Genomic DNA, 25,446 nt, shown 5'->3' with positions numbered 1-25,446 from the left:
ATCTATCTATCTATCTATCATCTATCTATCTGCAAATATACATGTGAATACTATATTAGCAAACCGACTCTTAATACCACATTACAAAAGGAATACACTGGGTCCAGTAGGATTCATTACAGGAATGCAAGGCTGGTTCATGAATTGTGTGAACAAACGTATGTCAGCTGCCTCGAAATGGTAAGACCACTGGATGAAGACCCTACCAGCCAGACTGGTGGGGTCCTAGACACAGACACTGTACAAAGCACTGGCCATTGAAATCATTATTATTTATGGAAGGTAAACAAATAACAAGAACTCATTTGAGATAAACACTTCTCCCCCATCCTGACTGGTACCCTACATAGCATCATAAAGCAGGAACCCACTAATATCTAAAACGGGACCCACTCAGCCTTCCCAAATTATCCATGTCCAATTCTGTGAACATTGGACATTAAATAAGGAAGAACAAGGAGAAATTTATGCATTTGAAGTATGGTGTTGGCCAAGAATATTGACAAGCCATGGACTGCTAAGAGAACAAACAGATCCGTCTTGGAAGAAGTACAGCCCGAATGCTCCTTAGAGGCCAGGATGGTGAGATTTTGTCTCATGTATTTTGGACGTGTGATTAGGAGGTACCTGTCCCTGGAGAAGGCCATGGCGCTTGGTAAAATATAGAAACGGTGAAAACAAGGAAGACTCTTGACAAGGCGAATTGACCCCATGGCTGCAACACGGGGCTCAGACAAACCCCCAAAACAAAAGCAGTTGTGAGGATGGTGCGGGGCCAGGCTGTGCTTCTGTCTATTGTACGTAAGGTTGCTATGAGCCAGAACTGACCTCGTGGTTCCTCACAACAACATCTCTGTGTCACTGGATGAGTATAACATGGCCAAATGTCAGCAAGTATGGCTCACCAGGTGTGACATTGGGTCAGGTTGGGTGTGGTGTGCCTATGTTCACTCTCTCGCTCTCTTTCTTCCTCTCTCTCCAGTTGTTCTTAGCAGGCTCTGGCCTCCTGTGCTTGCTGGCTCAGCTCTCAATCAGAGCTAGACTGGAACTGTGACGGCACTTGAGACACCCTTTTTATGGGTAACCCCTGTACGTATGCTCAAGATCTTGCTCTGTTGATCACCTTCTGCTTAGGTGTTCCCAACTGTACTTCAGGGACCAACCTGTCGACTGCAGTGGTGTTCTCTGGGAACGACTTTGCCCATGACTACCATCAGGCAATTTCACCGTTCCTAGTGCTTACACCACTGTCTTATTTCTCTGCTCCTTCCACTGTGCTAAAAACTATACATTAAGACTCTTCTAGGGAGTTCTCAGTGCAGGGTCCAGTATCCAAAGAACTTTCCCCTCCTCTGGTACTTCTCCACAAGGAAGCATTATCTGAGCATCCGTATTTCAGGATTTTTAGCTAGAAAGGGTCAGACTGGGAGGAGGCCTCTGTCTGATCCCAGTAAAGGTCAACTACTGGACAAAGCCCCTCCACAGATAATTTGTTTAAAGGTGTGTCGTAAACTGGCCAGTTCCTTGCAAGCCACTTAAGTGAATAGCAAACTGACTAATCTTTTAGCAGACTATCCCCTGACCAATCATGGTGTGAAAATTACAATCCAGGGGCAGAAAGGCAATGTGAAAGAAAACTCATTAAACACAATTTGATGTTAGAAAATCTATCAATAATCGCTGAAGACAAAGCGGGTGAATAAGCAAATGTGGTGAAGAAAGCTGATGGTGCCCGGCTATCAAAAGATATAGCCTCTGGGGTCTTAAAGGCTTGAAGGTAAACAAGCAGCCATCGAGCTGAGAAGCAACCAAGCCCACATGGAAGAAGCACACCAGCCCGTGTGATCACGAGTTGTTGAAGGGATCAGGTATCAGGCATCATCAGAACAAAAAAATCATTTTATTGTGAATGAAAAGGGGGAGTGTGGAGTGGAGACCCAACACCCATTTGTAGGTCACTGGACATCCCCTTACAGAAGGGTCTCCAGGAGGAGATGGCCCAATCAGGGTGAAGTATAGCAATCATGAAATATACAACTTTCCTCTAGTTCTTAAATGCTTCCTCCCCTACCCCACCATCATGATCCCAATTCTACTTTATAAATCTGGCTAGATCAGAGGATGTTTACTGGTACAAATAGGAACTGGAAACACAGGGAATCTAGGGTGGATGATCCCTTCAGGACCGTTGGTGTGAGTGGTGATACTGGGAGGGTGGGTTGGAAATGGGGAACCGATTACAAGGACCTACATATAACCTCTTCCCTGGGCGACGGACAACAGAAAAGTGGGTGGAGGGAGACATCGGACAGTGCAAATGACAAAATAATAATTTATAAATTATCAAGGGTTCATGAGGGAGGGGGCAGCGGGGAGGGAGGAGGAAAATGAGGAGCTGATGCCAGGGGCTTAGGTGGAGAGCAAATGTTTTGAGAATGATGAGGACAATGAATGTACAAATGTGCTTCACACAATTGATGTGTGTATGGATTGTGATAAGAGTTGTATGAGCCCCTAATAAAATGATTTAAAAATAGTGTAATATCACAAAATCCATTAATAACAGTACACTGTATTGATAGAGCTAAAGGATACACAAGGCTAAGTCGAGAATATTGCTGCTAGGGCTCCAGTTCATACAGGTCCTGGGTTATTATAAGAACAAACCCCGTTTAAACATCTCTCTGTGATCTGCAGAGGGCCGCAGACAAGTCCTCTCAGTAACACACTTGGCTGAGTCAATGTAGGTGCCTTCCAAAAGAGGTCCAATGAAGACAGAGGCTTCTACCAGAAGCCTACCATCCCCAGAAGGAAATAGACAGAGAAGATCAGAGGCAATAAATGAAAGCAGATGCAGAAAAACCAATGTGAAGATTGAGTCAGCCTGGAGTTGGCTCTTTGATGGTATTAATATAATGGAAAAACCACTGGCAAATCTAACAAGCAAAATACCAAATCAAACCAAAACAAAACAAAATGGAGAAGATGCAATGAACACCAGTAAGAAACGAATGGGGCCAAGGTCAAAACAGAACCAACTGAAATAAAAAGGCTCATAGATACTATGAAGAAACGTACTCACTACATTTGAAAATCTATAAGAAATGGATAAACCTCTAGAAACACACTACCTACCTAAATTAACCTGGATTGAAGTAGGAAACTTGAACAGACTCATAACAAGAGAAGAAATTGATCAAGTCTTTAAAAACAGTCCCATCAACACAACAACAAAAATTTCAGCCCAGATGGCCAGTGGAGTCTACCAAATATTCAGAGAAGAGCTGACATGCATTCTTTCTTTCTTCCTGACACCAATTCTACTCGACTGTGAAATGAGCATATTCCTGATGTCCAAACCAGTCAAGGATATCACTGAAAAAAGAAAGTTATAGACCACATCCCTTATGAACATAACATCCCAGCCAATAGAATCCAACAATATGTAAGAAAAAAATCAAGACCCAATGAGATTCATACCAGGCATGCAAGGAAGGTTATAACATTAGCAAAACAATCAATGTAATGATGTAATGCACCATATACACAGGAAAAGAACCACGTGGTCCTATCAACTGATGCAGAGAGAATAGTTGACAACATCAACACCCATTCCTGAGGAAAACACTCAACCTAGTAGAAATGGAAGGGAAATTCTTCAACATAATTAAGGACATATATACAAAACTAATGGCAACATTACTCCCAATGGAGAGACGCTGAAAGCATTTCCTTTATGAACAGGAACCACCTCACTGCCACCAAGCTGGTTTTGACTCACAGAGACCCCATATGACAGGGTAGAACTGCCCCTGACCATTTACAAGGCTGTAATTCTTTATGGGAGTAGAAAGCCTGACCTTTCTCCTGTGGAGCGGTTGGTGATTTCAAACTGCTAACCTTGCAATTAGCAGCCCAGTGTATAACCACTGTGCCACCAGGGCTTGCTGGAACTAGACAAGGATGCCCTATATCAGCATGCCTATTCAACATTGTGCTGCAAGCCTAGCCAGAGCTTTTAGGCAAGAAATGGAAATTAAAAGCACCAAAACTGGCCAGGAATAAGGAAAACTCTCTTTAGTCACAGTATCATGCTATACAGAGAAATTAAAAAAAAAAACTGGGCAAGAGAAGTGTGGAAACTAATTGAAAGATTCAGCAAAGTGACAAGAGTACAAGATCAACATAAAAAATCAATTGGATTCTTTTACACCAACAAAGAGATTCTTTCTTTTCCATGCATATGAGTAAGGACGCTGCTGGAAAACGTGTTGCTGAGGAATACTGAAAGTATCATGAACTGCCAGAAGAGCTAATAATGCCTAAAAGAAGTCCCACCAGCAGGCTCCTTAGAAGCACAGGTAGGGAGACATGGTCTCGTGGAGTTTGGACATGTTATTAGGAGGGAAGCTTCATTTCCAAGACTGTAACTCTTTACGGGAGTAGAAAGCCCAGTCTTTCTCCCGAGGAGCTGCTGGTGGTTTCGAACTGTTGGGATCGCAGCCCCCCATGCAACCACTACACCACGAGGGAAAGGACACCCTGCTTGCTAAGGTCAGTGAAGAAGAAGACCTTCACTGAGGTGGACTGACACAAGGCTGCAGCAACGGCCCCAGCGTTACAGTGGTTCTGAGCATGGCCCCGGGTCAGGCTGTGTCTCATTCCGTTGGACATAGGGTTGCTATGGATGGGAACAGCCTTGAGGGCATTGGGCAACAACAATAACAATACACGACTGTATAGTTGATTCTGACTCATAATGACCCTCTATAGCCGAGCAGAACTGCCCCATAGTGTTTCTGAGACTGTACATCTTTCTGCCAAAGAGCAGCTGGTTGGTTTGAAGTGCCAACCTTGTGGTTAACAGCATAATCCACTGCAAACCACACATGCACAACACACACACACACAGTGGCTCTTTGAAAGGCCAGTGGAAAGATGGAATTGAAAGGGAGCAGGATTTTTGAAGCCTCCTCATGTATGTGCATATTTCATTTCTAAAAAATGTGTCTTATTTTTTGTTGTTGTTGAGTATACCCACAGCAGAAAAATACACCACACCGACAGTTTCCACATGTAAAATTCCGGGACATCGATTACCTTCTTCAAGTTGTGTCGCCATTCATTTTGCCTTTCCTTTTCTGAGTTCTTCTTCGGCCGTTCACATACACTCACTGCCACCCGGGCTTCCTGCATCACCCTGTGAGCAGCTGTAGTCCATTTGATTCCGTGTAGGGAGTGCTTCAAAGAGCATCACACTCAAGGCTGACATTCTTTACTCGTTAAGCTAAACTAGTTGGTTTTAACAAGACTTCAGGTTGGTTTATGAGGTGAAGATTTTTCTCAGGGTGGGGTTCATACAGTCCCTGTGGCCTAAAAAATTCTGGATTCCATGAGCACTTGAAAATCAATTCTGAATTTCCCCCCTTTTGATCAGGGTTCTCTCACGGACTCTCTGATCAAATGGTCAGTAATGATAGCCGGGCACCATCTAATTACAGGTGTGATGGCAAAGGAGGCCATTGTTCGTGGAAGCAGTCAGACATCCTATGTCCCCTTCCCGTTCTGGAATCTCCTTCTTCTGTTGCCCCAGGAGAGACTAGAGACCCAATATTGTACCTTGCAAGTTCGTAAGACCCCAGGGACTAGGAGGCAGAACAGAAGCACTCAACATGCTCTTAGGCTAATGGGATGTCACATAAAACCACCATCCTGCAAATGCCAAACCAAGAAACCAAATGCCACAAGGTGTTTATTTGTATAGAATGTCGCAATTGCTATTGTGGTTGTAAATATAGCTTATATTACAAGCTTAGCCAACTCACCTTTCTATAGGTTAATGGCTTTTTGACAACGAATTCATTAAAACTTATCCTTAATCAATGAAATTTTTTTTTTCATCATAAACCCAATCTCAGTCTTACATTAGCTCTGTTACCCCTTCCCTCTGCCTTTCAATGCCTGGTAGACGGAAATACACTTTGGTCTCAATACATTTCCTGTTCTTGACTTTTGATATGAATGAGGCCATATGGTTCTGCCCTGTTGTGATTGATGTCTTTCGCTCAGCACAAAGTATTCACACTCCACCCGTGGGTCAGGAGTTTGTTTTTCTTTCTGGCTGAGCAGTATTCCATTGAGGAATTAACCACATCTTGCTTATTCATTCATTCATTCATTCATTCATTCATCCACTGATGGGTGTTTTGGTTTAACTGCTACCGTGGACAGTGCCGCAGTGCACACGGGGGAAATAATCTCTGTTTGCATCTCTGTTCTCAGTTCTATTCTTCTCAGTGGACTGATTCTGCCATCTGTTCAGCTGCACACATGTCAGGTATCTTCTTAAAGAATGCATATGTTTTCAGTTGAAATTAACAACTGCTGCCCTCCTCTGACTACCATTTGATAAAATCTCAACGTTTAGACTGTAATATTTAAACCTACATATTTCAGGGCTAGATTAAGAAATACATTCTAATAGAAACCTTACAAAATCGACAGTAGATCTTTTTGTAGGCTACTTAGGATATTTCTACATTGATTTTGCTGTACTCAGATTTTGAATCATGAAGTTCCTTGGACATAAGGAAAGAAATAGATATTTAGAAACACTGCTAATAGAACTCGTTAAAGAAAATGTGAATATCATACAGTCAACCAGCGAAATCTGATAGCAAGGCAAAGAGTTCATCACTCAAGAGTCCACCTAGAGAGCAGAGAAACCAAGCCAGAATGAAAAACTGTACAGGATCCAGTCCAGTCTGACTCAAGTCCAGTCTTGACCTGATAGGACAAGAGAGAGCTGCCCCTGTGGGTTTCTGAGACTGTCACTCTTTACAGGTTCAGAAAGCCACGCCTTCTTCTTCCCGTGGAGCAGCAGCATGTTGAGCAGCTTGGTGACTGCAGTTAGCACCTCAACTCATCACCACTAAGCCACAGAGGATAACACGGGCTTTAGACTCTGAGATGCATTTGCGTTAAGATCTCCCCTTCCATCCCCACAAGACGTGGAGCAAAATGCCTATCGTTTAGCCTGGAGTGGGTCATGCAATGAAGTAGATGATGTGAACACACTGAGTTTAGTTCCTGGCAGTTAGAGAGACCCCATAAAGGGGGGTGCTTGGCTCTATCCTCATCGTGTTCCCCAAGCAATTCCTCACCGTTTCATTATTTTCTCAATCATTGTGTATGTGGCATTTGGATCACACAATTCCTATCACATTTTACCATGTACAATAATACTCTCCTGCCACTGCTTTTGTAGTAAGACCCTGTGTTGTAGGTGAGCAGATGTATGTCTTAATGGGGCAATGCAAGCCGAATCATTTCGCTTTAAGACGTATGTATTTTAAAACACTGATGTTCGTGTCTAAAAAGTGGTTTGGCACCTCTGTAATTTATATTATTTAAAATTTCAGCATGGTTTTAATGCAGTTTTTTTTAAAGATAGTGAATCATTTTTCTATTCCAGGAAAGTAAGATGTTCTCCTTCACTAACTGTATGAATCCTGTAATATTGATCGGATGATACTTTATCTAACTTAATGAGCAATGCCATAATTTATGATGGCTGCAATTGACTTTCACGCTCCAGATGTTCTCTAACGGGACAGATAAATTAGATTGGTATACGTTTTCAAGTAATATCTAATTAGACATTAAATATATGAGGAATGATGGATTCCTTAATTCGCTTACATTTAGTGTGAATATCTATTGGTATATTAATGACAATGAAAGTGATTACTTGTATTTGACTGGTCAGTTTACAAAACACTCTTAACATATGTGTCCAAGAGTATTGCTCATACGGGCCCAGTACATACACACGCAGTGTTATTCTAAACGAAGTGTTTTAGGCAGGTTTCTCTGTGATGAGTGGGTAACTGCAGACCAATCCTCTTCATAATATGAGAGTCTTTGTCTTACTAGAGTGCTCTCAAAACAAAGGTTGCTTTTTCTGTGGTGCCGTGGGAAAAATGGAACCGTTCTGAGATCAGGGCTCCTATCAACATTTGTAACAAAGCGCAAATGAGCAGCTTCCTGAGTCAGTGCAGTCCCTGTCCTGATGGTCTCCCCCTGTGACCTGATAGTTTTCTCTTTATAAAGGGCTAAGGCAACAATCTATTAAGAAGTGCAAAATAGTATCACAGCAGACGCCCAGGGGTCCTCTCTAAGAAAGTCTCATTCGATTTGAACAAAATTCTTACCTAAGTTCTTGAAACGGGTCAGCCTGGACAAGTGGTGTCTCCGCCGAATGTTCAAAGAGAGCCCCCTCAGGACCTGGGCAAAAGCCAAAGGCGAATCCGTGAAGAAAGGAGCATAGAAAGCAGGTACATACAGATAGCCTAACAGGGTTTTCTCTTCCTTGTGGAAGCCTGTGTGGATGCTTGGAGTGCAGAGAAAATCTAGACAAGGGCTCTTCCTTTCTTCTTCAAGGCTGCCAAGATTTCTCTTGACCCCTAGCAAGAGAAGACTACTTTCAAACTGGTTACCAATAAACAGTCCAATTTTTAAATCTAGAGGGCAAAGTTCACCTCCATAAAAACAAGGAAATGAATAAACTCGTAGTGACCCTGCAGGGGCGAGTAGAACCAGGCCTGTGGGTTTCTGAGACTTTGATGCGAAGACTTTGGATAAACCTTTTACACACCAACAATTATGTAACTGAGAGCATGAATCATTCCCATGAGAGAAATGGCATACATGTCTGTGTACGTATTGTATCGACGTTCACGTGAACAGGATGCTATGATGGCAGAGTACAAAGTGCCCGCACATTCTACTCTACAGACCTATGCACCCTTGGTGGAGCACGCTAACAATCGACGTGCGTCCCAAATGCACAGGGCACTTTGTTTGAACACAGCTTCAATGATGTCTCTCTTAATAGCCTAAATTGTTCTAAGGATGCCAGTGGCACCATTTTACAAGGAAACAGCACTGCATGATTGCTTTTTAAATGCATATCAATTACTTGTCTTCCAATATGACTGCAGTTAGCTATATTGTAGCTCCATTTGATTATGGTAATGTACTTATAGGCGGTGATGCGAGCTACAAATCATAACGCAGTGTATTCAAATGAGACCAACAGCGGGAGAGACTGAGGGAGAGGGAGCAGCCTCACTCTCCCAGAACATTTAGACACTCAAATTATGTCATTCTGACCATATTATGGCTATTCAGCGACCGAGGACATACTCCTTGGAGTCTATTTGCCTATGACAGAATGGAAGTTTCCCTAAACGGTTTCATAAAAGAATTTTCAGCAAATGCTTACTGAACTTCAATGTAATTATATTTCCTTTCTGTTTCTACTCATCAAAACAAAGATCAAAAACCACCAAGATGACCTATCTAATAGGCACAGATAATGGGCTTAACATCTGTCTGTGGAGGAAAAGTAAGCACATTACTTGAAATTTTTGAAAGCCAAAATTTTAGACTGGGACAAAAATGCCATTATATAAAGCATGCATTAAGTGACCCTGTACAATTTGGCATTTATTAATACAGAAAAACATAACCAGCAGAGGTGTGTGTGTGCACATCTACACATACTGATCAGTTTCACAATGCTAAGTTTTCGCCTAGTACATACCATGCTTTCACATATAATGTACACAGGGGGCACAGCAAACTAACACTCATGGGGGTTGCAAAAAATACAACGTGTGCCTTATTTTTGTAAAACTATGGTAAGAATCCACTCAGCTATCTTAAACCGAAAGAATGGAGGAAAAAAGTCAAACTTCGACTAATGAAAGATTCTATGGTCAAAATATTAGATGATTCACGAAGCATCAAAGGAAGAGAGAAAGGATACACAGAGTCATTGTACCAAAAGGAATGAGTTGATGTTCCACTGTTTCAGGAGGTAGCATGTGAGCAAGAACTAATGGTGGTGAAGGAAGAAGTTCAAGTTGCACTGAAAGCATTAGCCAAAAACCAGACTCCGGGAACTGATGGAACCCCTCTGAAATGCTTCAGGAAGCTGAAGAAAGCCTAGAAGCACTCCCTCATCTACGCCAGAAAATTTGGAAGACAGCTACTTGGTCAACTGATGGAAACGACCCATATGTGTGCTCATCCTAAAGAAAGGTGACCCATCAGAATGCTCAGATATTAGAACAAAATCATTGATAACATATTTAAGTAAAATCTTGCTGAAGCCCCTCCAACAACGGTTGCAGCATATTGCAGCACATTGACAGGGAGCTGTCAGAGCTTCAGGCAGGATTCAGAAGAGGACATGGAATAAGGAAGATCATTGCTAATGTCAGATGAATCCTGGCTCAAAGCAGAGACTACCAGCAATATGTTTGTGTTTTATCGACAATGCAAATCATTTGACTATGTGGATCATAACAAACTCTTGATGAACTTGAGCAGAATGGGAATCCCAGAACACTTGATGATGCTCCCGGGGAACTTGCACGTGGATCAGGAGGCAGTCGTGGGACTAGAAGAAGGGAGCAATTGGTGGTCCTATTCTCCTGGGAACAATTACACTCTACCAAGATTCATGCTTCCTTGGCATGCCTCAGATGGATTGATCCAGAAACTGGTCAAGCGGTTTTTTTTTAAATCAGTTTCCTAAGGGAGGAGTCAGGTAGAGGACTGACTACCTCATCAGCAGCCATGCAGCCAGTTATTGTGAGGGAAGAACAGACTTTAAATCTAAAGATCCCGCAATCTCCAAGGATGCACCAGGGAGCTCTCACTGCACAAAGGCATCTGGCCACGCGAGTAGTCTTTCCAGTACTAGGCAAACACCAGTGCACCTTTCTTAAGTTTATAATGTCCTTTATTATAGTAAGAAATTCAGAGACATTGCCCTAGTGTGTACTTTGAGATTAGGTTATGGATTTTATAGTTTGTTTTGTCAGGAATTTAACTATCACTTAAGATTCTGATTTCCTACATCAGAGAACAATCTTATTTATATATTGTATTTGGCAGTCTTTAGAGAATAAAGTAAAAATTGCCTCTTTAGATGTATTAGAAAAGTGCTAGAATGAATTTGACAAGTGTCTGACTGTTCACATCATAGTCTCTACAGAAGCTCAGAAAATGATTTTGGAGTGTAATCTGAACACTCCCTTTCTAATGTAAAATTTCTTTATTTCTTTTTTTAATTTTATTTTATTTATTTATCTATTTATTTATTTATTTATTTAGTTATTTTTTAAATTTCTTTATTTCATCCTAACCGTCAGGCTACCAAATTCCATCCAACCTGTAGTTCAAGGTTTTGCAGACACATAGGGAACGCAAGGAGCCAACACAATGGGAATAAAAGGACCTTACAAGAGCACTATTTTGTAAAAGTCACATGGGAAGCAGGCATCGGAGCTGCGTGGCTGGTCGAGGAGGGTGGGATACGCTTTGGGGCTGTGTCAAATGGACAGAGGTAAAGGGTGGCAGTGAGTCTGTGAAGGAGAATTCATTCTTCTGAAGATTATCAAAGGGTAGCTAAAGAAGTGCCAGGAAGAGAAGTCTATAATTCAAATGGGCTTTTCTTAGTAGCCAGAGAGAGAGCGTTCAGGGAAAATGTGCCGAAAGTGCAATTGACTTGTCCGGCGGTGTCCTCTGCGGGCACTGTTTGCTCACTGTGGTACATACCAGTCACTCGGAGTCTCCCTGTACCAACGGCCACTTCCTTTTCATCAGCTGTGAACAGTGGCTTGCCATCCTTGGAGTTGATCTGAAACTGCTGATTCTGAACTTCCACCATTTGGGGACCTGAGGGATTCATGAAAACAGTTCACGATAGTGTGTGTTTGCTATATACGGAGTCTTCAACTCTCTACTTTAATAAAAGTCATGCCACCCAGAGCTGCCAAGCTACGAAACAGTTAGGGTTTGTTGAAAGTACTGCCCTTTCTGCTCCTATGATGGAATGTTGTCAATTACAAGGCTACCTAGGAAGGGCCTTCAAACATTCTGCGGACCTGGTAAAAGGTCTGTGAGTAAGTTGCCATTCTAACTGCGGTGACCCGGGGCAGAGGAAAACCACGAAATCTTTAATATCAAGAGAAAAACAAACAAGCTTAGCTAGGAATCTCAGGGGACAGTGAATTCATGCTGAAGGAGGAAGGAAATCTCAGACACGGACAGTGAGAATGGACGCCAGCCGTGTCACTGAATAGCACGAGCCTGGACGAAGGGTTGAATCAGTGCATATCTTCCGAGCGACATTCTCAATGATAACAACTTTAAAAAACAGTTTGTGGAGAACTTACATTATCTGCCAAACAGAATTTGAGTTTTTGACATTCCCCTGTGTAGGATTAAAATGATTCTATATCCAATAGACATTACTGTGTTTTGTTTTTTCAGGTTTCTAAACCACACCCCAAATAATATAATTCTTCGACTTAGAAATGTTAAATTCCCATTCCTTTGAGTATTAACCAACAGAGGATTTTGCATCCTGAACCTTGATTTGGAAATGATCATTTTATGAATGACTCACTCTAATTGCTACAGTTAATTGAGGAGATGGATCATTTTCAGATTTTTTACTCTGCCTGTATTCTAACACGGGGTTCTAAGCTCTGACTCCCCTGTAGCAAATGGGCCTCACTGTGTGAAAGCCCTCTCTGGTAAATGCTTTCCCAGCACCTAAAACATTCTCTCTTCACGGATCTCGTTTCTTCCACTGCAGGGACAGGGCCTTCTCTTCCTGCCAAGGTTAAGCCCTTCACCTGGGCTTTAGCGGGTCTCAACCATCCTAGTGCCGCGACCCGTTCATACAGTTCCTCATGTTGTGGTGACCCCCGTTCCAACCATAAAATTATTTTCATTGCTTCCTCATAACTGTCATTTTGCTACTGTTATGAATCGGGCGACCCCTGTGAGAGGGTTGTTGGACCCCCAAAGGGGTCATGACCCATAGGTTGAGAACTGCTGCTTCAGACCTATGCCTTCCTAGTCATTTACTCACGAAGTGCTTGCTTGCTTGACCCGCCAAGTGCTTAACAAACAGGTGCCCAAGGAGCATTGTCTTAGGTAAGTCTGCTGCGGAAGACCTCTTTAGAGCGTTGAAAAGCAAGGCGATGGCTTTGAAGACTAAGGTGCTCCTGACCCAAACCGTGGTACTTTCAATTGCCTCATATGCATGTGACAGTTGGACACTGAATATGAAAAACTAAAGCAGAATTAATGCGTTTGAACTGTGGGGCTGGAGAGGGCTATTGAAAGCACCGTGGACCGCTCAAAGGACACACTGATGTGTTTTGGAAGCAGTGTGGCCAGAGTGCTCCTCAGAGGCAAGGCTGGCGAGACATCTTCTTACAGACTTTGGACATGCCAGTTCCCAGAGAAGGACATCATGTGTGCAGAAGTGGAGGGGCAGCGAAAGAGAGGAAGGTTCTCCAGGAGCAGGGTGGACACTGTGGCTGCCACCGTAGCTGAAGCACAGGGGGACATGGAGATGACAGCACAGGATCAGACAGCGTTTCCTTCGCGGTTATGCATAGGCTGTCCTGGATGCTTGTTTGTCTGTTTGCTAGGTGTCATCGACTAGGTTGCAGTGAAGAGACTTGAGGGAGTTAGTTTACTGTGCCAACCAAGCCGATAAACACATGCGGGGTTAATTGAAGGACAGAAGGATAAATGGCTCAGTGAGCCTCGCCTTTCTAGTTCTAGGGTCTCTTGCTTTGTGAAGGTCGGGCCAGGGTGCAACTGCCTTAGCCAGTTCCCTGCTTCAGCTGGCAAGGCTCACTTCCTGTGAGACGTCCCTGAGGAGAAGCCACATGGACCTACCCTGATGCAGTCCTGGGTGCTGGAGTAACCATGTGGAGAACCCTGTCACCGCTCAGATGCTTACACATTCACTGACTCAGCTTTTCTCCTGCAGTCGGCATCATTGCGTGTTTTGTGAGATGGAGGAGGACTTTGTGGATTGGTGTTGGACATATGGGCTAATGTTGGAATTGTGGGCTTGGGCAGCACTGGGTTGGGATGTTTTCTTGATACACACTTAACCTTTATATAAAACTCTCTCTTACACATATGAATTTCCGTGGATTTGTTTCTCTAAAGTAGCCAGACTAATACAAGACTCAATGGCGCCTAACAAGAAGGCACCCTGGTGGCTGAGGATTAGAGGGTTTGGGCTGCTAGCAAAAAAGTTAGCAGTTCAAATTTGCTGGCTGCTCTGCGGGAATAAGGATATAACCTGTACGTCTAACGATCTACAATCCTGGAAATCTTGTGGAGAAGTTCTCCTCTGTCCTATAGGGAGACTCTGGGTTAGAATCAGTGCAACAGTCATGAGTAGCAGAGCAATGGTACCACGTAGGAGGAACTGGGGGACCTGACGCGCTCAGGAGTTTAGAAGATCTGGTCTGGTTTTCCACCCCCTTATGTTCAGACCCTCCTGAGCTGATCCCAGGATTTATTCAGTTATGTCTCCACCATCAATTCTCATGAAATCTGTAGTCAAGAGATCAAATGGTATATTACATTGGGCAAATCTGTTGCAATAGGGCTGGTTAAAGTGCTCAAGGGAAAGGATGTCTCTTTGAAGACTCAGGTGAGCCTGCCCCAAGCCATGGTACTTTCATGCATCTCATATGCGTGGGAAAGCTGGACACTGGATAAGGAAGACCTCAGAAGAACGGATGCCTTTGAATGATGACCTTGGAAAGGGATGTGGAACCCAGCATGGATCATGAGAAGAACAAACACGTCTGAGAGGAAGTGCAACCGGGATGCTCCTTCGAAGCATGGAAGCTGAGACTCGGTCTCATGTCCTCTGGGTGTGTCATCAATCGGGGTCAGTCCCTGGAGAAGGACCTCGTGTGAGTCAAGTCGAAGGGGGCGTGGAAAAGAAGGATTGATACAGCGACTGCCCCAATGAGCTCATTCTAGCTGTAGATTGTCTGGGGTGGTTTTGATGTTTTCACAAGTCTCCCACTTACTGAGATCTCTTTTGGTTCCTTGCAGTAATGTGTTGTCGTTTTCTTTGTATACGTCTTTTGTTTTTCTGAGTATGTTTATTTCAGAATATTTCGGCTTTTGGATGGTTTTCCTGGTTTCCTTTTCGGAGTTCTCCTTGTGAGTGTAAAGGAATTAGATGGATTTTTGTATATTGACCTTGCCCTTGGGCATTATGTTGAGTCTTTAAATTAGTTCCCGCAATTTTCTTGCTGAGCTTACTTTATTTTATTTTCTACATTTAGGATCATACCCACAGAGAGAGTTTTGGTTCTTCTTTGCCAATTTGCATGCCTTCAATTTCCTTTTGTTGTCTAAGACTTCCAGGACAATACTGAATAGGCTTCTTTGTCTGCTTCTGGTGCCTAAAGAGAATCCTCTCCATTTACAGTAATGCTGACGGTTGGCTTCGGATATACACCCTGAGTTATGTTGAGGATTTTCCTTTCCATTTCTGTTTCGTTGAGGATTTTTATAGGGAAAAAGTGTTGGATTTTGTCAAATATCTTGTGAATCAATTTATATGATCATATGGTTCTATTCCTTGTTGTTGTTTATGTGGTGGATTATTACCTTGATGGCTTTTCTAATATTGAGTCATCTTTGAAACCCTGGTATGGATGTCTTTTGGCTATGATGTAGTATTATTATTTTTGGTATGTTATCAAAATCTATTGGTAAGGATTTCACTGAGAATTTTTGTGTCTATATTCATGAGGGATACTGGTATATAATATTTTTACTGATAGCTTTGCTTGGTTTTCTTCCAAGTTATTTCTAGCTCCATAAAATGAATTCAGTAGTATGCCCTCCTTTTCTGTACGCTGGAAACGTTTGAGTTGAGTTAGTGTCTACTCTTCTCTGAGAAGAATTTTCCAGTTGAGCCATTTGAACTGGACTCTTGGTTGTTGTATAGGCTTTCTAAAATGACCCGGTCAATTTTTTCTTCACAGTGGGTCTGTTTAAATTTTCTATGTTAGTTCCAATTGGTTTAGGTAGGTAGTGTGTTTCTAGAAATTTGTCGATTCTAGATTTTCAACTTTGTTGGAATGCAGTTCTTCATAATATTCTGTTATTCCCTTTATTTACGTAAGTTGTATTCCATACTGCTTGTTTCATTTATGTGTGTTATTTGCCTCTTCTCATTTTTCTTTGTTAGATTTGCCGGTGTTTTTCTGATTTTGTTAATCTTTTCAAAGAACTAACTTCTAGTCTTGTTGATTCTTTATATATTTTTTTCTGTTTTATTTATTTGCTTTCCAGAGATAGCCCCTTTTTGTCTGTGAGATTGTATTATGAAAAATTCAACTTTCACTCATAAAAGTTGAAAAGTTTCACTCTGACTTGAAAAAAAGAGGAACCAAAATCAGCACTGTAACCCAATGTCTCCAACCTTGAGAGAAAGAGCAGCAAAGCAAGCCACAGGTAACAGAGCAACAATGAGAGCAAGCAGTGGGCACAAGCCGCTGTGCTGGAGAAGAGGAGGCTTGGAAAGCCCATAAAGAGTCACAGTCTCGGAAACTCACAAGGGAAGTTCTACCCGGTCTCTAGGGTAGTGAGGCTTCCCCCCGAGTGTTAAAAAGAGTAGTCTGTGGGATGGCACAAATGGTTAAGTGCTAAGATGCTAACAAAAAGGTTGGAAGTTCAAGTCCATCCAGAGGCATCCTGAATGAGAGTCCTACTTCTGAAAACCAGTCACCGTTGGGGCACAAGTCCATTTTAACACTTACAGAAGTTGGAGCTGACTAGATAGCAACTGGTCTGATTGGAATGTTTGTGCGATCCAAATATGGACAAGGTTTGATGAGAGACCCCACGAGGGTCTCATCGTCCATTCTTGGGGGTTAGGATGGTGAGCCTGGGAAAGACCATGTCTGGGCTGACCCTTCAAGAATGGGTTCACATTTTCCTGGTAAAAGGAGGAAGAGGTCCTCCAGGTTAAAGGAGATATTTGAGAGGGAGGTACAGAGGGGAATACAATTCCTTCATTACCTCGTGTTTTAAAGTATGTTGTTGTTATTGTTGTTAGATGCCATCAAGTCAGTTCTGACCCATAGTGACCCTGCACACAACAGAACCAAACACTGCCCGGTCCTGCGCCCTCCTCACAATGGCTCCTGTGCCCGAGCCCCTGGCTGCAGCCACGGTGTCCGTCCATCTTGTTGGGGCCCTTCCTCGCCTTCTTCGCCCTTCAGCTTTACCAAATATGACGTCCTTCTCCAGAGACGTCTCTCCAACAATATGCCCAAGTACAGGAGACGAAGTCTCTCCATCCTTTCCTCTCAAGGAGCATTCTGGCTGTACTTCTTCCAAGATAGATTTTAAAAAAATATAGACAGTTAATATATAATATGGTTTCCACTTCAAAGGAAGCCTCACTGTTCTCTAGATGAGTGGAAGCCCATAATGACATTAACAATCACCTCTTAAAATGCTGAGATTCTAAGATTCCTCTCATTACATTTATTAATGTCCCTTGGTTTTCATTAACTCGCTGGACATCATTTAGAGCTAAGCAAGCAATCGCCTTCTGCACCAGAGCTCTTTCAGAAATAAAACTCAAATTCTACCACGATGATAAGAAAAGGAGTAACTGGTAGAATACAGTTTTTAATGAAAACCGATGCTACAAATACAGAAGCAAAGGTGAACTGTTTTAGCATCTGACTAATTACATTTATGAAACTAGCTTACGGGTTGGTTCTAGCGAAAATACCAAATTTCCCCTTACGTATAATGTGCCACATTAGTAACCGCTTTTCCTTATTCTGTCCATTTCCCCCTTTCAATAAGTCACAAAGTCCTTTAAAAAAGAAACGAAATATTCTGCTGCTCCAAATACGGTATTGTCAAACAAATACTGTGTAGAAGTCTCAGCTTTACTGCTTTGGGGGTGTCATTTTGTATTATTCAGTCCACAATCCTGGTATTAATTAGCTTTCCTGTGTCACCTAACACTAACTTTTAGCACATCTGTTACAGCCATGACCCACCAATTCACAGACCTCTTATCCTGCAGAAGGAAGGTCTGGAAGACTACTTTCAACATCTCACCCACTGAGCAGTCTGTGGAGCACAGCTGTACACTCACACACACACTGGGGTCCCCATGGGTCAGGGGGGACTTCACAGCAACTGGGTTTTAATGGGATCAGACTAGTGAGAACGCCAACGAGCCACTGTCTTGAATGACTCTCCATTTCTTCATTCCAAATGGACTCCATCACAGTTCTATCTTAGCTTGACTATTAAACCGTGGCTTTGCTTCTCATTCATGATCCTCACTTTGACTTTCTAGGGCTTGTGTTGATATCTAGCCACCCTGGCTAAAATCCCTGAAGCCCCTGACCCAGAACTGTCCTCTGAAAAATGTCAACAGTGGGCCACTTTGGATGGACCAACTTGCATCTTCCTGTCTCTTGGACTCCTATCCCAAGTTTAGGGTGGTGTCTTAGCCTAAACAATCATTCATTGGGCACATGCCGGTACGTATTGACTGGCTCATTACATACAGCAATATGCTAAGCAATGACGTAGCTGAAGACCAAATAGTCAGGGACCCTGGCTTGAAAGAATGTCAGACGAATCAACCAGCTCAGCTTCGGGGGTAAATGTTAGCAGTAGGGGCCAGTCTTCCTGAGGGAAATATTGGTAAGTGAGCATCTGAAGAGAGAACAAAAACAATGCAGGGAAAGACAGAGGGAAAGAAGATCCCAGGCAGCAACGACAGCAAAGAAAAAGTCCACAGGTGAGAGAAGTCACAGTACGTCTACTACTCTATGACACAGAAAAAACACAGCACGCGCGCAAAAAAACACCACACTCTCGAAAACACTGTCCAAAAAAAAAGAGAGAAAAACTCCCCACACCCGCGCTTGAGAAGAGCGCTCACAACACACCCCCCACAAGACACATCCGCTCTCACACGGCCACACCCCGGGGGTTCCCACAAAACCCCGCCAAAACAACACACAACATGGGTTAACTCTTCTCCCGGCTTCCTTTTTTTTTAATTGTTCATCTTTCACAAGCATGTGAGTTGACTGAAGATTCCATGGATTGGGCCAGGCAACTGGGGTTTGCAAATTGATATCTTTGCTTTCCCTCGTCTTAAAGAGGCCTTTGGCAGACTTTTTCCTTGCAATAAATAGATTGATTGACTGACGCCCCCACCCACCGGCATGGAGCGAGCACAAGAAAAAAGAAAGAAAGAGAGAGAGAGAGAGAGGAGGGGACAAATGAGAGGCAATGGATACTTTTAGCTCCCAAGCAATTGGTCTTTGATTTCTTGAGGGCAACTACACATTGGTCCTCTTCCTTCAATCTCTGTGAGATTCAACTGCATCCTTGCAATAGACATTTTGCTCCTCCCGCTGACTTCAATGGTCCAGTATATCCTGGAACCGAATGAACTTGATTTGAAACACTCTGTCCTGTGGTGATAACTGTTCCCGAAAGTCAACAGAGCCTGGTCTTCAGAAAAGCCCTACTTGGCCTGTTCATAAACAACCATGACTTATTTCGAAGCAAGTCAAGATGTGTTCATTAAGCACAACTGCTCATGGAACACACAGGTGCAAGGCAGCTGGATGAGATGTCACTCACCCACTTTCAATCTGCCCGTGACCTCTCCTTCAGAATTTCGGGCATTCACTGTCACGTTCTGAGTTGATTGCAGGAGCAGGGAGGAGTCCTAAATCAAGAGGATGCACAAGGTTAGCAAAATAATATGCTACTTACTATGTGTATGTCTTTATTTTGCACACGAATTTAGGGATTTCATAAGCGATTTTCTCCATAGTCACAGAAACTGTGGTTCTATAAACATGTGACTAAACTTATAAAAAAACACAAACTTTGGGGTAATATTATACTAAGGGAGTGAACATTTGAATAAGTTCTCCCCACCCCATAAAATATAATAAACCCTGTGGGCTTATAGTGGTTTTGATTTCAAAACAAGTGTTCTACCTGTAAAAAAAATTAAACTTAATTTATTGTTTTTGATTTTGAGAAAAACACACAGCAAAGCATACACCAAAGCATACACAAGTTTACATTTATAATTCAGTGAAATAGATTGCATTTTTTTAGTTTTGAAGCCATTCTCACCCTTCTTTTATGCATTAGTACATTTAACTTTTAATCAAGGCATTTTATTTTCCAGTAAATTAAAATTTCAATTTGTGTCCAAACTCAAACCAAATCCACTGCCTTTAAGTTGATTCTGAGTCACAGCAACCCTAAGTAGTGTTCCAGAGACTATATATTATCAGGAGAGCAGACAGCCTCATCTTTCTCCCGAACAATGGTTGGTAGGTTTGAACCACTGACTTTGAAGATTCTCTGCTCTTTTCTGCCTGCTCATTTTTGTCCTGGGGTAAAATGTTTCCCTGCCATCTATATCCTTGGGCAGTCATTCCTCATGAATGTCACTGCTCATTTTGGAGGCCGGTCTCTTATTTGGCTAAGACGTGGCCTCTGGGGGTGACTTCTGTTCCGTGTTAAAGGATGAGTTAGGGCCAGCATCTCGAGGGTTCCTCCAGTCTCTGTCAAATCAGCAAGTCTGGTCTTTTTTAAACTGAATTTGGGTTTTGTTTTACACTTTCCTCCCATTATAACTGGGACTTTCTACTGTGCCCCTGGACAGCTTGGTTGGTCGCAGTAGCTGGGCACCCCCGAGTGCTTCTGTTCTCAAACTGACAGAGGCTGCAATTCACGGGGTCCTTTTGTCCTTTGGACGAATTGCTGCCTTGCGTCTCTGGTTGTATTCACTCTCCTTGGCTCTTGGTAGGAGGAGATGAACGATTGTGTCAAGTGGCCTCTTTACGCTTTTAAGACTCCAGATATCACTCGCCAAACAAAGATGTAGAGCATTATCATTTTTAAAAAAGATCACTTTAGAACATTATGCATGTGCTATGCCAATTGATCTAGATGTCCCCTGGGACTATAACCCTTAGCCCTCAAGTCCAATAGCTCAGTCCTGAGAGGCCTTTGGTTATGTCTAATAAGTTTCCATGGTTGGGCCCCCTATGTGCCCTATAATATATGTAGTACATACAAATCTGCATGTAGAAAAATCCACAGCCATATCTATATATGTATGTGGGGTTAGCCCATAGGAACTAAAGTGGAGTATTCTTAACTTTATTAGAAAGTAATATGAGAGATTAGTACCACAACCTAACAGTCAAACTTTTATAAAGAATCTGTCATGAATGTTTGTACACGTACATGCTCTAAGATAGCTCCTACAAAGTACATTTATTTGCTATTTAAGCATTATTTTTCCATAAAGCATAAGTCATCGATATATCTCATAATTTACTTACCATTCTGGAGCGTATTTCTCTGACATACAATGGGAACAAAAATTCTGATTCCCCTTCTAGGCGAAGTCCATCTTTTGTTACAAGCAAATGACCCATTCCTGTCTATTAAAAAGAGGAGACAATAGAGATTAAAAAATATATATTTGCTCCCCTTCTTTTACTTCTCTTGGTAGCAACCTAAATTATGAATGCATTTAAAAAATAGATCTCCTGACAGGAATGATTTTCTATATCTCCTAAATATCTTATTTAAAATTCGAGTTGCTTTTGTTCAACATTCAATATTTTATAAAATATTGTACAAATACAAAGGGTTATTTAGAAAACATGTAAGATTTATATCATCAATTTACAACAGACACTCAAGAATCCACTGTTCAGTTTAAGAAAAATAATCTTATTAAAAATGTAAAACTTTACTGATGGTTCCCGGCTATTAAAAGATATAGAGTCTGGGGTCTTAAAGGGTCGAAGTTAAATAAGTGGCCATCTAGCAGGGAAGCAACAAAGCCCACATGAAAGAAGCACACCAGCCTGTGTGATCATGAGGTGTCGACAGGAGCAAGTATCAGGTATCAGAAAACCCCAATCAAATATTCATGTCGATGTGAATGAGGGGTATCAGAGTGGAGATGCAACAGCCACCTGTAGACAATTGGACATCCCCTCATAGAAGGGTCACAAGGAAGGGATGAGCCAGCCAAAGTGCAGTTTAGCACCGATGAAACACACACATTCTTCTAGCTCTTTAATGCTTCCTCTCCCCCACTATCATGACCCCAGTTCTACCTTATAAATCTGGCTAGACAGAACATTTACACTGGTACAGATAAGAGCTCCTGACACACAGAAACCAAGGCAGATAAACACCTCAAGAACAATAATGGTAATAGAGATACCATGAGAGTGGGGGGAGAAGGGGCAGCCGATTGCAATGATTGATGTATAACCTCTTCTCCACCCCCTGGGGGGATGAACCACAGAAGTGTTGGTCAAGGGGGAGAGCTGATGGTACAAGATATGAAAATAATAGTAATTTATAATTTACCAAGGGTTCCCAAGGGTGGGAGTGGGGGAGGGAGGGAAAAAAGAGGAGCTGATACTAAGGGCTCAAGTAGAAAAAAAATACTTTGAAAATGATGATGGCAACATATATACAAGTGTGCTTGATAAAATTGATGTATGGATTATTATACGAGTTGTAAGAGCCCCCAATAAAATGATTTATTTTTTTAACAAGTAAAACTTTAAAGTTATTTTTAAATATAAGCTTTAAATGCAACAAAATGGAGCTCTGGGAGGGCCTACAGTTACAAGAAGGAACCTCAGTGGGACAATGGTTAAGTATTCAACTGCTAGTTGCAAGGTGGGAGGTTCAAACCCATCCATTAGCTTCTCTGAGGAAGAAAGATAAGGTAATTGGCTTCTTTGAAACCACGGGGGATGGTTCAAATCCATGTTATAGGATTCCTGTGAGTCAGCATCGATCCGACAGCAGTGGTTTTCCCACCTAGAAGACCAGCTCCACAGTGCTCCTTTTCCAAAGAGTTTTGTTGGCACTTCCTCCACCTATCATACAATTCAATAGATCAATCACGTCCAGAGTTGTAAAATCATGACATAGCACATTTTAGAACATTTTCTTCTTTCTTATACTCACCAGTATTCGTGTACTTTTTTCTACTGTGGCAAAAATATACACAGCAAAACATTCGTCAATTCAACAATGTCTACATGTATAATTCAGTGCCATTGATTATACCCTCCATGTTGTACAGCCATTATTGACATTTTTTCCAAAGTGTTCCACCACCATTAAAATAAACCCGATGTCCCCTGAGCAACATCTCTCCCTCCTTCATTCATGGTAACCATGGGTCAAGTTTGATTTCTTTTTTTTTTTAAGTAGTTTTCTTGATATAATTTTCACATCTCATACAGTTCCATAGTTAAATCATTTTTAAAAAGTTATATATACTTCATCACAATCCATTTTAATGTTCCCTTCCCCTTCCCGCATTCGTTGATTGCTCCCCAATCCCCTTCCCCCACCATCCCTGATAAACCATTGCATCAGATTATGTATCTATGCACTTCTTCCTTCCTCTTTGAATATTTTGAGGAGGTCCTGATCAAGAAGAGAATGTGCTTTGTACCCAGAAGTCCTGCCCTGAGAACCTCTTAGACCCAAATAAAGTGGCACTTCCTCAAACAACTGGGAATGGAAACACCCCATGACCCAGAAATCCCGCTGCTGTTACATGTGCTGCAGAAATATGGAACAGCGATGTGCACAGATACACAAGGGGTACCAAAAATAAAACAAACTGGACTTGCACTTGGTGGAGCAGAGTTTTTGTAGTACTCATTTTCCCCGCTAGGCAATCATCAAGCAACTCACTCTGAGTTAGTGCACACAGTGTCCTTGCCTGGGAAGGTTCTCTCTGGTCCCAGTGAAATTTTTTTTTTGTAAAAACAGTTTAGCTCGAGCCTTATTTTTTGGTGATGGTCGATTTACGAGAACAGTGTGTGGCTGCGAAAGTTTGTTTCCTGACGGGAAAAATGCCACAGAAACTGTCATGATGTTGAACACAGCGCTACGGGAAATAATCAAGTGTACAACTGGTTTTCTCATTTCAAAAAAGGTGAAATGCTAATTGATGACAAACTTCGTTCTGGACGTCCATCAACTTCCCGAACAGATGGAAATGACAGCAGTCCATCGAAGAGATGGAGAAGTTCTCTGGACCATCTTGGAGCTCAGTTCAGCGAATTCAGTGTAATGGAGAGTATTTTGAAGTTGATAAGGTTGCTTTGTAAAAATATTTAAATACATATCTTTGGAAAAAAAATTCCAGATTTTTTTGAGTACCCCCTTGTATATATGTCTTGTATTAACTTTGAAGGATATTAAAACCTCGAACGGTTTTTTTCTAGAAGAGCGGTTCTCAACCTGTGGGTCGCTACCCCTTTGGGGATTGAACGACCCTTTCACAGGGGTCACCCAATTCATAACAGCAGCAAAGTGACAGTTATGAAGTAACAATGAGAATAATTTTATGTTTGGGGGTGGGGTCACCACAACATGAGGAACTGCATGAAGGGTCACGGCATTAGGAAGGTTGAGAACCCCTGCTCTAGAGGAACCTCTTTAGTACAGAGTTCTGCATTGCTTCCCATTAATAATTTAAAAACTGTAAGCATGAACTAAGGATCCCTGATGTTGCAACAGTTAAGCAATCAGCTGCTAACCGAAAGGTTTGTAGTTCCAGCCCACCTATGGACGCCAAGGGAAAAAGACCTGTGGGTGGACTTCCACACAGATGGCAGCTGGTCTACCCTGTCACATGGGGGTGGCAGGCGTCAGAATGGACTCAACAGTGCTCAACAAGAGCAAGCTCGCCCTTCCGTCTTTCCAGCTCAAGCCCTATGCCTCCCAGCAAAGTTCTCCAATCTGCCCCCATTCGGAGGACTTTCCATTTTCTGCCTCTTTTTATATCAGAGCATCTTGAGGCATCAGCTGAGCTTTGTAGCCCTTGTGAAGCCCCAGAGCCTTGTCCACAAATAAGACACAGTAAATACTTCAGGGTCCGAAAAAAGAAGAAGGCATGAATGAAAGCTTTCATGCGATGCCCCAACTAGCAAAGCCATGTAGCTCACATAATAAAATGAATCTATGTTCTAACACACACATACACACACACGCACACACACACGTTAGATACAGTTTTAGGTGAAATCAGCCATGGCCGAGAGCGTGAACACAGCTTAGTTGATACCCCACGGTGACGGGAAGATTTCCGACTACATGAGTAGGTCTAAAGTTGGTTCTGACTCACAGCCACCCCGTGCACACAGACAGAACAGAGCCTGATCCTGTGCATCCTCACAGTTTCCTATGCCTGAACCCCAATAGGATGACTACCTCAAAAACAAAACAAAACAAATCCCCAAAACGTCGATGCTGATTCACAGTGACTCCCTGTGGACTTCTGAGACTGAAAATGTTTCTGGGAGTAGAAAGCCCAATCCATCTCCTGAGGAGCCGCTGGCAGTTTTGAACTGCTGACCATGCGGACCACAGCCCAATGCATAACCACTACACCACCAAGCCTCCATACGTAGATTATCTAGAATTCATTCATCTCTGAATCAAATC

The 25,446-nt window shown here is 42.4% G+C and overlaps 1 protein-coding gene across 4 annotated transcripts in view; it reads right to left on the bottom strand.

Moving 5' to 3' along the window:
- Window positions 1-25,446, bottom strand: part of SGCG (sarcoglycan gamma) — a 65,198-nt gene that overhangs the window by 7,194 nt on the left and 32,558 nt on the right. For all 4 annotated transcript variants that reach the window (XM_045294067.1, XM_004714821.2, XM_045294069.1 and 1 more), the window contains 4 exons: window positions 21,288-21,389; window positions 19,558-19,645; window positions 11,632-11,751; window positions 8,214-8,286 (listed from right to left, as the gene is read on the bottom strand). In XM_045294067.1, coding sequence (XP_045150002.1) covers window positions 8,214-8,286; window positions 11,632-11,751; window positions 19,558-19,645; window positions 21,288-21,389 — 383 coding nt within the window. The remainder of the gene's footprint in view (window positions 1-8,213; window positions 8,287-11,631; window positions 11,752-19,557; window positions 19,646-21,287; window positions 21,390-25,446) is intronic.

The sequence above is a fragment of the Echinops telfairi genome, unplaced genomic scaffold, assembly GCF_000313985.2.
Source record: "Echinops telfairi isolate 266 unplaced genomic scaffold, ASM31398v2 ScPeMD7_2565;HRSCAF=3150, whole genome shotgun sequence".
In the NCBI taxonomy this organism is placed as follows: Eukaryota; Metazoa; Chordata; class Mammalia; order Afrosoricida; family Tenrecidae; genus Echinops; species Echinops telfairi.
The sequence above is the reverse complement of the archived record's forward strand: the minus strand, read 5'-3'. Positions and strand labels throughout refer to the sequence as shown.